The 13,493-nt window shown below is 36.4% G+C and overlaps 1 protein-coding gene across 1 annotated transcript in view; it reads right to left on the reverse strand.

The window, feature by feature from the left end:
• Positions 1-13,493, reverse strand: part of EYS (eyes shut homolog) — a 765,693-nt gene that overhangs the window by 591,896 nt on the left and 160,304 nt on the right. The window contains exon 12 of the mRNA XM_072926499.1: positions 9,180-9,433. Coding sequence (XP_072782600.1) covers positions 9,180-9,433 — 254 coding nt within the window. The remainder of the gene's footprint in view (positions 1-9,179; positions 9,434-13,493) is intronic.

Genomic DNA, 13,493 nt, shown 5'->3' on the forward strand with positions numbered 1-13,493 from the left:
GCAGGTAGAGCTGGGAAGGAGGGATGGGTGAGGGAAGGTGTTTTTAAAGGTCTTATTTTACTCCTCATTATCCTCTCTGATTTTATTAGCAATAAATTCAATTAATATCTCTAATTTTAGTCTGTTTTGTGTGTGATGGTATTTAATGAGTGATCTCTCCTTGTCTCAACCCATGAACCCTTTGTTATATCATCCCTCCCCCATCCAGTTGCAGAGAGGAGTGATAGAGAGGATTTGGTGAGTGCCTGGTGTCCAGCCAGGGTCAGCCCACTAAATCCAGCTATAGGAATATGGGTGTAAATCACATTCAGCAGTTATAACAAGTCAGCAGTATGGAAAGCATGCTGGGCTTTCTGTGTATCTTCCAGCAGAAGAAAAAAAGAAACCCAATTCTGATATTCTTCTGAATTCTTTCCATGATGAAAATAATTTGGTCTCTTCTCTGCAGCACACCTACAGGCCCTCTCATAGAATCATATGAACCAGAATTCTTGGCTCTCAAAACCTGTATCTACTATATACAAAAGGTCTTCTTTGGAAATATGAAGAACAAAGATTCTCTTCCACACATAAACTTGACAGAAGGGCTCCTATTGGTTTTGTTTTTTCTACTTCTAAACATGCCGTGCATTTTCCATAAGATTTGAAGATACATCAATGAAAAGGGGAAGAAAAAGCATAGTCCAAGGAGAGTTCAGGTAACTCATTAAACTAAAAATTTTTCTGCTAAGAGCAGCTGCTGAGTGCTGTCTAACATATGTCATGGCACCAGTGAGCGTTACAGCAAGGACTGGCCAATATATAAATTAATTTCTAAGTTAATTTTTTAAAGAATTTTCTTTGAAGTGCTTATAAGGTAATAGCACTATATGCAACCTTGCTGATCTACTTCTGGTATTTTCCATTCCTTTTTCTTTCCAGTTCAGATCCCTGATTATGGTGGATTATTATTTATCTCTTTTGAGGGAGATAAATAAAAATGCACGGGCATCTGTTCTCTTTCTCTGGATAAGCAGGTGGAGAGTAGCGCAAATAGCACAGGGTTTCCTGCAAAAGTAAATTACCTGGCCACAAGCCATGGGCAAGCTGAGGCATGAACTAGAAAAAACTCCTTGAAACAAGATTCTTCCACCTCCCTCAAAACTGTTACAGGTTAAAGCAAATGTAGTTTCAAGGGAAATAATAGTATGAGATCATCATCATATACTGATGATATCTAAGATTACATGCAAGGGAGAATTTATGAATTAATTTTCTCAGAGTAGAAAGGCAATATGTGGGCAGTATTTAAAAATATTTCAGAGAGAATCAAAGAATCTATGAAGCTACTGTGAGACTGTATTTTCTGAGTATTTGAGACATGAAAAGAGCCTCTTTGGTTTTCAGTATGCAGCTCCTCTCAAAAGCATATTTGAAATGTATAATAAAAACCTTTTTTGAAAGTCAGATAAAATTGTTAATTGGCTACAAATTACTTTCAGCATCAAAGTATGTTAACATAATTTTTTTTTGGTTTATGCTTTTAAGGTTAAAATGAATACAACACATTCCAAATATAATTACTAGTAAAACATAATATTTAATTAGCTATTTAATAAATCATAACTTTAGGTTTGAGTTCCTATACATTTGAAAGGCATCATATCACCAATTCTGAAGTACAAAGAGAGTGTTAAAAATTACCATGAGCCAACTTCTATTACCTCTCTGGAATAGTTTATGCTGTATAAAATTGCAGTGTTCTCAAATAGATAACAGATAAATACAGGAAAGTCTGTCACTTGCAAATTGTATTGCCTGATCTTTAACAGCAACATTTTCTACTGGCACACTGATGACACACAAGACATTATTCTGCAGGAGCACGAAGGTGTTGATAAAAATATAAGGACCTGAGAAGGTGTATACTAAAAAAATTAGCAAAGATATTTCATAATTCCCCAGTGTTACTGACATCACTTGCACTCTTTAAAATAGTCATGCTATTTTAGCAAATGGAGGGACTCTGAAGTTCTCAAGTAAATATAACAGCAGATGAAAGATGACAAAAAAAATTAAGTTTCATGAGTCTAATGGACAAAGTCTCATTAAATATTTCATATCTTCAGAAGTGCAACTCTGTAAGATCACTAGATTGAAAGTTTGAACCTTTCAAAATTAGGATGTCTTTTTTCTGCTTAACTTAAAGACATTAACTTTGCACTTTATCTGAACTTATCAAACTATTGTTAGATTTTTGTAGAATATCCACAAAACTGAGGGTTTTTTTGATCTTAAATTCAGTTTCAAATTGTTCTCAAATATAATATTCAGAGATTAGAATAAATATCTGAAATTCAGTAAGAAATTTGAATAAAACTGAAATAACTTGAGAACTTATTTTATTAAGGTAATACACATTATATTTAAAGTATCTCTTATTTAGTGCCACCACCACTATAACATTTCTGTCTGAATCACAAAGCACATGCAAAAAGATCAAAATACAAAGTTTCTTTAAAATACTGTTTATAACAACTTTTGTTTTCTAGGCAAAATGAAACATCGACTTTGACAATGTGAAGGTACACAGAAAGAACACAATGAAGAAAAGGATGTATAAAAGTATTTTTTGAAGTAAAACTCCTTACTTGAGATATTCAAGACATAAAATTAATCTTTCTATTCTGCGATCAGATGAAAAGCAAATGATTTAAAATTCTGCTTAATGTAATCTTAATGAAGTGCTATTTAAAAAAAAAGAAAAAAAGCAAACCACAAGGGTTTTATAATGTCTAAGAAGTAGCCAAAATATTAACAGCGTTTTTGAGGATTGTCTTCACATCAGTCTTACTGTCCACCATTTTATAAAATGTGTATAATTGCAAAGCATTCCAATCATGTACCTGATAATGAATTGTGACATTTTGTTGCTTGCTAAGCAACATAAGCTATTCTGTTAGATAAGAGATGCATTAAGCTGAATAATGCTTCTGCTGACTTTGCAGAAAATGCAGTTATGAAAAAGAAAGACAGATGGTTCAGGTGAGGCTTTAGTGAACTTGACAGACATTTATATTTCTCAACTTTGTTGTTCTACACACTTGCTCATTTTTGAATTTACTTTGAGGTCTTTTCTGTATAAGATATTGTAGTAGCTAAAAATCCAAAACAAATCTAATTTTTATTTACCTCATACAGAGTAATCCTTTCTGTGAATGCCTATTACAGATTGAAAATTTATATGATGTGTCCAACCACTCCATCTTCTTAGCTTCCATAAAAGAGTTTTAACTCAGAGAAAGTCTGTGAATCTTCTAATGTAAACTACCCTGAGCCCAGCTCATCTATGTCCATGGGATTACATTGTACCTTTGACAGTCTGCCCTGGCACAATGTGCCAGAAAAAATCCATCTTCCCTAGCAGAAAAAGCCAGCCAGAGTCCCTGAAAAGGTTGCACTACCCAGCCCAGCCTTGATGTGTGATGGAAGTGTGGGAGCAGACACGGCCTAGTGCTATCAAGATAGGAACTGTATGAATGGAGATGGAAGCAGGTGTTTCAAATGCAAAATAGGTGTGGGAAAGAAAATAACCTGATTGCCTTCCTTTGTCAGCAAAATGAATGATTTCAGGTTTTCCAGATGACCCTGCTTCAGGCAATTCCTATAAAGCAGCTATGAGAGCCCTGAGAGAACTAACATACCCAAATTGTCTGCAGCAGACTCACTGGGGTGCTTCCTACAGACCCTGCCCATTGTCAATGAGTTCAGCTGTGGGTACCCTCATCTGCCCTGAAATCTTCTGTAGATGTTTTAATTTCTAATCCTGCCTCCCTCCCTCTCTCAAGAGTGATCTTGTAAGGTTTTGGGTTTTTTCTTTTTGGATGGATTTCTTGCATGTACATTACAGATTTGTCTCTGGTTCTGTCTCCCTCTGTTTCTAACTTGCTTCCCTAACTGGATCCTGGATCTGATCCATTGCTTGTGCTGTCGGGGGCTCGTCAGGGACCCTGTTACCAGACACTGGTTCTGACTTCTCTGTGTAGATGCTGCAGAACTGTGCCTTACTTAGTGATGGCAAGATTGCACTGAGGTCAAACTTGGATTCTAGTTTGTGATTCCTCTCATAGAGCAGCCTTGATCTTGCTGCTTCCTGTAAACAGGTTCAATCTTCATAATGTGGTAAGGTGTCCATCAGCTGTTCTAGACTTGATTTGTATAAGGGATTAAGTTTTCTTAAACTTACTTTGCCAAAAAGGATTGGCTTTCACATAACTTCAAGTACTTTCCTTCAAGATTCATTTTACTTGACGGTGTGGAGGATATACTACCCACACCTATTACAGAAGGGGGAAACTATTTAAAAACACCAATGAATACAAAACCAATTAATAAGGTACTGAAAATACAACCGCTAAGTATTTCCTCAGACTGCAGATATTAATTGACTTCTCCAGTGTTTTTGTGGAATAAAAAAGTAAAAACAAAGCCCAGAAATTTAAAGTAATGGAATGATTTCAAAAAGCCCACATGCTATTTTTTTCTTCTTGGGCAAAAAGAAGAATGATGAAGAGCATGACATGTAGAATATATGAATGTCAAACTCAAAAAGTCACTGTGAGGCCTACAATAATGAAGAGCTTTAATACTGTTATTTATTAATTATACACAGGTGAAGCAATGACAGTATTTTGCTGTGTGGTGTACAGTATATATTCACAATGAAGAGATTTCCCAAATCTTAACTTTACAATCAATATTATATATATACAAACACTCAAGACAAACCAATGTGACCATACTGCCTATCTGCTTAGAGTTCTCAGTAACTGCCTTCACATTTTTGTAGGCATCTAAACAGAAAAGAGTTTTAATGAAGGACATGATTAGATAAATATGGGATCTTTTCCAAACAATTCCAAGAAGGGCTTCCTTTAAACCAGAAGTAAATGGAGTGGTATTTATTTAGACATATCAATCTTCATGAAAGCTGGAATTATTTGATGCTGAATATTGATGTATTGAGATATAATTAACACAAAGATATGGGAGAAAGGACAGACTAGGAATTAATCTGAATGTGAACTGGGAATTACTCTGAATCATTATGCTACATTAGAAGGACTGAACTAGAAAATGGCAATATGTAGGGTCACCACATGACCAAAATATAGAAATATTGAAAAGTTATTTATTTAATTTTTAAAATCATACTGCAAACTTCCAAGTTTGACATGTGTGAAGCTCTGTTATAGGCAGTGGAGGGTACTTTGATATTTCATATGAAAGTGAATTTACTATTTATGAAGAAAAACGGAGTACATCTGGATTTGTTAAAAAGCTAAATTACAGAGAAACAACATAACAAGCACACATAAATGAGATAAGAATAAATGTGGAGTTTTTAGTTGTACACAGAGATACAAATCACTGATTCATAACATGCAGTTATGACTGAACCTAAAATCTGTTTTGTATGGGAAAATATCCCAGGATCATAAACCCTCAGAGATTATGAAAATGTAATTGCCAGGGTAGTGATAACATTTTTATAAGTTTAAACAGCCTTTTATTAATTGTTTGTGGTTTATACTCTGAAAAAAACAGAAAATATATTCAGTACAAGTTTCTTTTTTCTTTAAATTTGCTTAAATGGAAATGCCATTATATAATATCCCATTGCATAATAAAAGATTCATTTAACGTGTTTTTCAGCAATATATAATTTATATAAGCAAGTCCTCACAGTAACAGTCACAGAATGGTTGAGATTAGAAGTGACCTCTGAAGGTCATTTTGTCCAATTCCTCTGTTCAAACCAGAACACCCTGAGCCAGTTTCCTGGAACTATGTAGAGATGGCTTTTGATATCTCCAAGAATGGAGACTCCATAGCCCCTCTGTTCAATCTGTGGCAGTGCTCAGTCACCCTGACAGTAATAAAGTATTTCCTGATGTTCAGATAGCAGCATCTCCCTTTGTGCCCATTGCCTCTGGTTCTGTCAGGGAGCACTGCTGAAAAGAGCCTGGCTCCATCTTCTGTACACCCTCCCTTCAGGTATTTATATACATTGATAAGATCCCTCTCTGAGCCTTTCTTCTTCATGCTGAAGAGTTTCCGCTTCCTCAGCCTTTCCTCGTAGAAGTTAAAAAGGACTAGATCCTCTATTGACTCCTGGAATACACCACTGGTAACTCCTGGAAAGGTTGATTCTATGACAAATGTCTTCCTCTGGGCTTGGCCACTCCTTCAGTTTTCAGTTCACCTCACTCTCTACTCATCCAACCTATACTTCATCAGCTTTTTCATGAGGATCTTGTGGAAGATTACGCAGAAAGCTTTGCTAATGTCAAGGCAGACAATACACACTGCTTGCCCCTCATCTACAAGCCAGTCATTTCACTTTGGAAGTTTATCAAGTTGGTCAAGTATGATTAACCTGTGCTGAAACCATGCTGATTACTTCAGATAATTTTCTTGTAATTCATTATTTCCAGGATTAACTGCCCCATTACCTTGATAAGGATCAAGGCAACAGTGAGCTGCTTCAAGTTTTCCAGAACTTCATTTCTGCCCTTCTTGAAAAGTGACAATAGCTTTCCTCCAATCTTTGGGTGTTTCTGCTAATCAATATGATCTATTAAAGTTAAATGACAGTGACTTTGCAATGGCACCTGCCAGCTCTCACAGAATTACATACCCAAAGAAAGGCAACAAAATTGGTGAAGGATCTGGAACACAAGTCCTATGAGTAGCAGCTGAAGGAGCTGGGGTTGTTGAGCTGGAGAAAAGAAGAATGAGGGGGAACCATATTACTCTCTTCAGTAACTTGAAAGGAGGTTGTAGCAAGGTGGGCATCAGTCTCTTTTACTAAGTTACAACTGAAAGGATGGCTTCAATTTGTGCCAGGGGAGGTTTAGAAGAGATTTTAGGAAAAAAGTCTTCACTAAAAGGGTAGTCATGCATTAGAAGAGGTTGTCCAAGGAAGTGGTAAAATCGCCATCCCTGGAACTGCTCATAAGGTATGTGAATGGGGCACATGGGGATATGGTTGAGCAGTGAACATGGTGGTGCTATCTTAACATTTGGACAGAAAGATCTTAGAGGGCTTTTTCAGCTTTAATGACTGCAAAATTCTATTATGCTGTGATTTGTGGGTGCATCCCAACAGGACGAATAGGCATACATAGATCCAGCTTGCCTAAGTATTTCCTGACATGAGTCTCATCCATCAAGGCTGTGTCTCCAGGATGGTGGATTTTTGAAGGAAAATCTTTCCAGTACAGACTGAGATAAAGGCAGTATTTATGAACTCAAACTTTTCCATGTCCAGTCTCATTAAGAATGGGACTACTTTTTTATTTCTCTTCCCTCTGTCACCAACCTTTTTTATGTCTTTCGCATTTCTGGTCATATTCAACTTGAACTTGACCTTTGACTTTCCTAAACTTATTGCTGCATGTTCAGATAGTGTTTATTTCCTGCTGGGTTACCTCCTGTCCTTGCTTGCTTCCACCCTCTGTCAGTATACTTTTTTTTTTTTTTTTTTTTTTTTTTTTTGTTGTTGAATTCGGCCAGGAATTCCTTGCTCATCCGTGTAGGCCTCCAGGTATTTTTTTTTTTGTCCACTCTTTGAGACAAATAGCTCTTGAACTTAGAAGCTGTGATAGATTTTCTTAGCCCTTCCCTCAAGGGTTTTATCCCATGGGACTCTTCCAAGCAGATCTTATACTCCATAGTATTGTCCATTTAGAAGATATCAGAGTGATTGAAGCTCACCATGAAGTTCAGCAAAGTACAAAATAAGGCTTGAAGTTTAGGCAGCAAGATGAAAATATATTGTGTTAGATTTTGCATAGGTGAGGCAAGTACTGTGTTCTTCACTTCTATTCAGACATACAGTTCTGCTATCATAATGAACTTAAAGCCACTTCAGGGACAATTCTCTGTTTTATTGCACATTTATTAATAAATGAGCATGAATAGGAAGTAACATCTTTTATTAAATGTGCAAGCAAATGACCAAGAGATTAATTAAAATTGAGGACAACAAATCTGCAAGTGTCTATCGCATACATAAATGTGTAAATGAATATACGTAAATGAAAGATGTAAATGAATATAAACATATTTGAAATTAAAAATATTAGTGCTTAAATCTTAAAAGTATATGTAGCTAGCCTGAATACTATATAATTAAAAGATAATGAATATAATGAATATAATGAATTGTTTCATATAATGAAAATGTTTCATATAATGAAAAAAGAGCATTGACATTATCATTACTTAGTATTTCAGTGGTATTACCGGGACTTAAAAATCTAGTACTACACACACTTTCTGGAATGGAGAAAAAGCCCTCAGCAGCTTGAAAGAAAAAGCTGTAAGTTGATGTCTAGTTAGTACAAATGACATCATGCATACTATGCTATATCTTTTTGCCTTTGTTAGTGATAACACAGATTGTCAATAAAGAAGCATTTGGAGCATTAATTGCCTGTTCTTGATTATACAGATTAAAGGCTGGAAATGCAACACTTTGGCATTACTGTATTCAAAATTATTTTCTGTCTCTCACATGTAGTCTGACTATTGCTATTGTTCACGCAAAACAGAAATTAGTACAAAAAGAAATCATAGCATCAGATTGTGTAGGATTTATCTAATGCAATGCGGGAATCTACAGCCCATCTCTTCCCAGAAAGATGTCTAGGACAGACAGATGCCCTATCTCCATCCAGTGTATAGAAGGGGAGCCTGCACAACTCACTCCAAATATAGCTGATTATATTATATACATACAAAGAGATCTCATTCCTCCTCAAGCTTACATGTTCTGTACCAAAACATTTGTTCTTATCAGCCTGTGTATGACTGAAGCCATAACATGTAAGACTGCATAACTGTGAAATTAAAATAATGCAATTAAAATTGTATTTTGGAACTTCATTGTTTTTTTCCCCAACAGAATAAAAGATAATACTCAGAATTGTGCATTTAGTGGAAGGAAGGTCAGCTGGGGAACTAAGAGGGAGACCATAAGAATTTCAATGCTAATTAAGTTCAAATATCAGTGAAACATACAAATGAATGCATATTTATATATAATTGTAATTAAACAGTCACATAAACATTGCTTATAGAGAGTGGGACAAACACATCTGTAATACAAGACACTTCAAAAGAACAAAACTTACCTGTGAACCCAGCAGTACAATGACAAGAAAAGTGGCCACTTAAATCCATACAAGTAGCTCCATTTTTGCAAGGTGAACTTGAGCATTCATTAACTTCAACTTCACAGAAGGGTCCTTCATACCCAGATGTGCAGTAACAGCTGTAATTATGCAAGTGGTCCTGGCAGAATCCATGTTGAGAGCACTGGTTTCCAATGCAGTTGTCTATATCAAGTTCACAAAATGTGCCAGTGTAACCAAGGGGACATATGCACCTGATATTGAGAGGAGAGGAGAGGAGAGGGAGAGGAGATGAGAGGGAGAGGGAGAGGGAGAGGGAGAGGGAGAGGGAGAGGGAGAGGGAGAGGGAGAGGGAGAGGGAGAGGGAGAGGGAGAGGGAGAGGGAGAGGGAGAGGGAGAGGGAGAGGGAGAGGGAGAGGGAGAGGAGAGGAGAGGAGAGGAGAGGAGAGGAGAGGAGAGGAGAGGAGAGGAGAGGAGAGGAGAGGAGAGGAGAGGAGAGGAGAGGAGAGGAGAGGAGAGGAGAGGAGAGGAGAGGAGAGGAGAGGAGAGGAGAGGAGAGGAGAGGAGAGGAGAGGAGAGGAGAGGAGAGGAGAGGAGAGGAGAGGAGAGGAGAGGAGAGGAGAAAAAATCCAATTAAACCACTAGCCTGGAATTACAATTTCTTTCTAACCAAAGAAAAAGTATCTATAGAATACTATAGATATTGTTCAGTGTATTTTATAGAAATTGTTCCGAGTATTTTTTTCCAAAATTTAGACACACAACTAAATCATGTTTTTTCATGGTTGCCCTTTCTACCCTTTTGTTTTCTTTTGCTGTGTGAATGAAAAAAAATCTGTTTTATCTCATAGCTGACCCACATCTCATAAAATTAGAAAATTAGAAAATATACTTGGCAATACATTCTTTGATTGATCCTCTCCTTATCATGTCCAAAGTTCTCCTCGCACATGAGGTAATTTTACAATAATACATATTCTTGACCCACAAACATGCTATCCAGAAGACTGAAAGAATTAACAAGTTAAAGAAGCCTTGATCATAGTAATTTTCTCCACTGATCCATTTGGCAGAAAGAGTATTTTTCCCTTTATTTTTAACACGAGTGAATGCTCATGTGGCTCTTTGTTTCTGTCCTTGTTTACAGTGCCTGCATTTTTTATGGTAGACATATGGAAACTAAATCAGGAGCTCTGTGCCTCAGAGTGAAGCTAATGGACACCAACTGCTAATGGGCTTTTAGTCCATGGACCAAAATAGAGCTTGCTTGAAGTAAGCCCTCCATATCTCATTTAGTGTGTCTGCGAGACCTTCATCACTACCATTTTTGCTCTACAGATCCATTGTTACTGCAGTAATGACTCAAGTATATATAGCTTATATATAGCTGTTATATTCTCTCTTCCAGCCTCAGTCACTTAGTAAATGAGAAATCTCTACCTTCTCTTGAGAGCTTCAGCTGATTCTCATTTTTAGGGGAATGGAGTAAACAGAAATATCATACATACTTAATTGTGCTGGTTTTGAATGGGATAGAGTTAATCTTCACGGTGGCTAGTACCCATATCCTCTTGGTTTTAATACACTGTTTTGGATTTATGCTGGAAACAGAGTAGTTAACATAGAGATGTTTTGTTATTGCTGAGCAGGGTTTACACAGAGCCAAGGCCTTTTCTGCTTTTCACACTGCCACACTGATGAGGAAGTTGGGGTTGCGTGGGAGTCTGGGAGGAGACACAGCCTGGACAGGTGACCCAAACTGACCTAAGGGATATTCCATATCACATGACATCATGCTCAGTACATCAAGTGCGGGATAGAGGAAAACTGAGGGACATTTTGACTCATGGCATTTGTCTTCTGAAGTAGCTGTTACTTCTGAAGGGGCCCTGCTCTCCTGGAGATGGCTGAACACCTGCCTGCCCATGGGAAGCAGTGAATTAATTCCTTGTTTTGCTTTGCTTTTGTGCATTGCTTTTGCATTTCAAATTAAACTGTCTTTGTCTCAACCCATGAGTTTTCTAACTTTTACCCTTCCAATTCTTTTCTCCATCCTGCTGGTGCAGGAGTGAGTGAGTGACTGCATTGGGCTTGGCTGCAGGTGGTGTTAGACAATTACATTTATAGCTAAATATAAATCTCGACTTGCATAAACTTTAATTATGCATAAACATTAAAAGCAGGTGTGCTCTTAGTTACCTTTAGTTGCATATTTTCTGAATCTTACCATATTACCTACAATAATATGGTAAAGAACTGGTCATATTAAACTTTTTGGTGCAGTTAATAATTTTTTTTTTTTTTTTTACAGTAACAATTAGTGTGTGCCCTGTAAAAATGTAACTATTAAATAATTCTTTGAAAATGTGGCTATTGTCATTATAATTGAATAGAAAATTTAACTTGGAGCTCTCCTTAACAAAAATATGAGGATAAAGAATTTTCTGTCCTTTCCTGACTATTACTAGTTGTATAGCTTATCTTCAGAGACCACAGAAGAGCTACACAGAAACAGACGTGATGTAGAATCTTCTAGTTTAGGTTTCATACTTCTGATTCCATACTACAAGCAATGTTGTCATGAATATCTTATTTTTCAGTGCTTTGGTATCTGAAGAAATTGTAAACAGCTAATAATGAAATGCATTTTGTTTTTCCTAGTGAAATTGTACCTGGAGGTCTTTTAATTTAATATGGGCCATCTCCTACAACAGTGTACTTAAGTGCTGTACTACTATTATTATTATTATTATTATTATTACTATTATTATTATTATTATTATTATTATTATTATTACTATTAATATTATTACTATATTTATATTATAACTAAATATCTTATTATTATTTTCAGCAGTAATATCAAAAACTTTGAGGCATGGACTGATTTTCTGTCTTATTTTCTTTGAAACATAAATGTTTCTCTACAATAAATAATAAAAATAATTGTATACAGATATATACAATACCAGAATTTCAATTTGTAAGTATATTTCTAGCTCAGGGAACTTGTATTTTGTATTTCTAGCTTAGGGAACTCTGTATTTTGTCCTTATCAGAGGGATGACCTGGCTGTGCACTGGCATTTCAGCAGAGGGGCTCAGCCTCTCCATGGCCTGTCTGGGTGTCACTCCCTGTGCTGGAGTCAGTAACTCTTCCCTCTCCTGCTCCAGCTTCAGCTCTGGAATGGCCTGTCTGGTGTGTGTGTGTGTGAGATCTCCCAGCAGAGACTAGGAAATGCTAATGACAACTCCCCAGCCTCTTTCTTAAGGAGGGCTAAAATGTCAGCCTTACAAAAGGGAACAGTGAAAGCAGAAGCATGGCACCAGAGACCAGCAAATGAAAAAGTTTTGTGTTAGCATGGCAGTAACAATACTTAGCTTCACATATGTCCTCTTTCATCCATAACAAGATTTTGAGGGTATGAGATACTAAGAGAGAAAACTCAGTGCTTTTGCTACAAACATGAATTTTAGTAGTGAGTAGTAAACACAAGTCATTTGAGGATCACTATGCTCTCACATATATTATGCTAATAATTGTATGATACTACTCCAGAGTAATTATCACATGAGAATTGTTAAGTGGAGATGCAAAAACAGGCATGGAATTTAGTCTAAGAAGGAATGTGTTGCTAAAATGAGAATGGTTATGGCACAGATGTACTGTGTTTCTACCAACTTTTTATCACGAAACATCAGGTGTGTGGTTGGTGCTGGTTTGTCCAGTAATAGTTGTCAAGCGTCACCACAGGTTACCTACACTAAAGATGTAGTGTGACTTGTGTTATTGAGTAAATAATCATGTACATCAAATGAATCTTTAGAATGACTGCAAAAAGCCAGACTGAAGATGTGTCTATGCTAACCTGTGCTAGGAGATGACCTCGCTATTTTCTATATTGATACAAGAAGCATATAGGAACACTGAAGCCTGGAATTAGCAAAGATTTCCCAGAATCCCTCTACTTTGTTTTCTTAATATTTATCATTCTTATATATATATATATATATATATATATATATATATTAGTATTTGTCCAAGCATATTAGCTGCAATTATTCAGTATTAATTATCCCTTTTTGACATTGAAATGTGAACTGTATACACATAAGTGGTCAAAACGGTTATTTAGTTTCACTTTGACTTTTTATATGCATCTCTATTCTCTGCAGAAAAGCTATTGTATAACTTATTGCAGAGGTATTCCCTAAGAAATTGTGACATATAGTCACCAATCTTCTGGAGTTGTAGAAGTGAGGAAAAGTATTTCTCCTCATTCTCTAGTGGAAGAAGTCTATTTTTGCTGCAGAA

Source organism: Taeniopygia guttata, chromosome 3 (assembly GCF_048771995.1).
Source record: "Taeniopygia guttata chromosome 3, bTaeGut7.mat, whole genome shotgun sequence".
NCBI lineage: Eukaryota > Metazoa > Chordata > Aves > Passeriformes > Estrildidae > Taeniopygia > Taeniopygia guttata.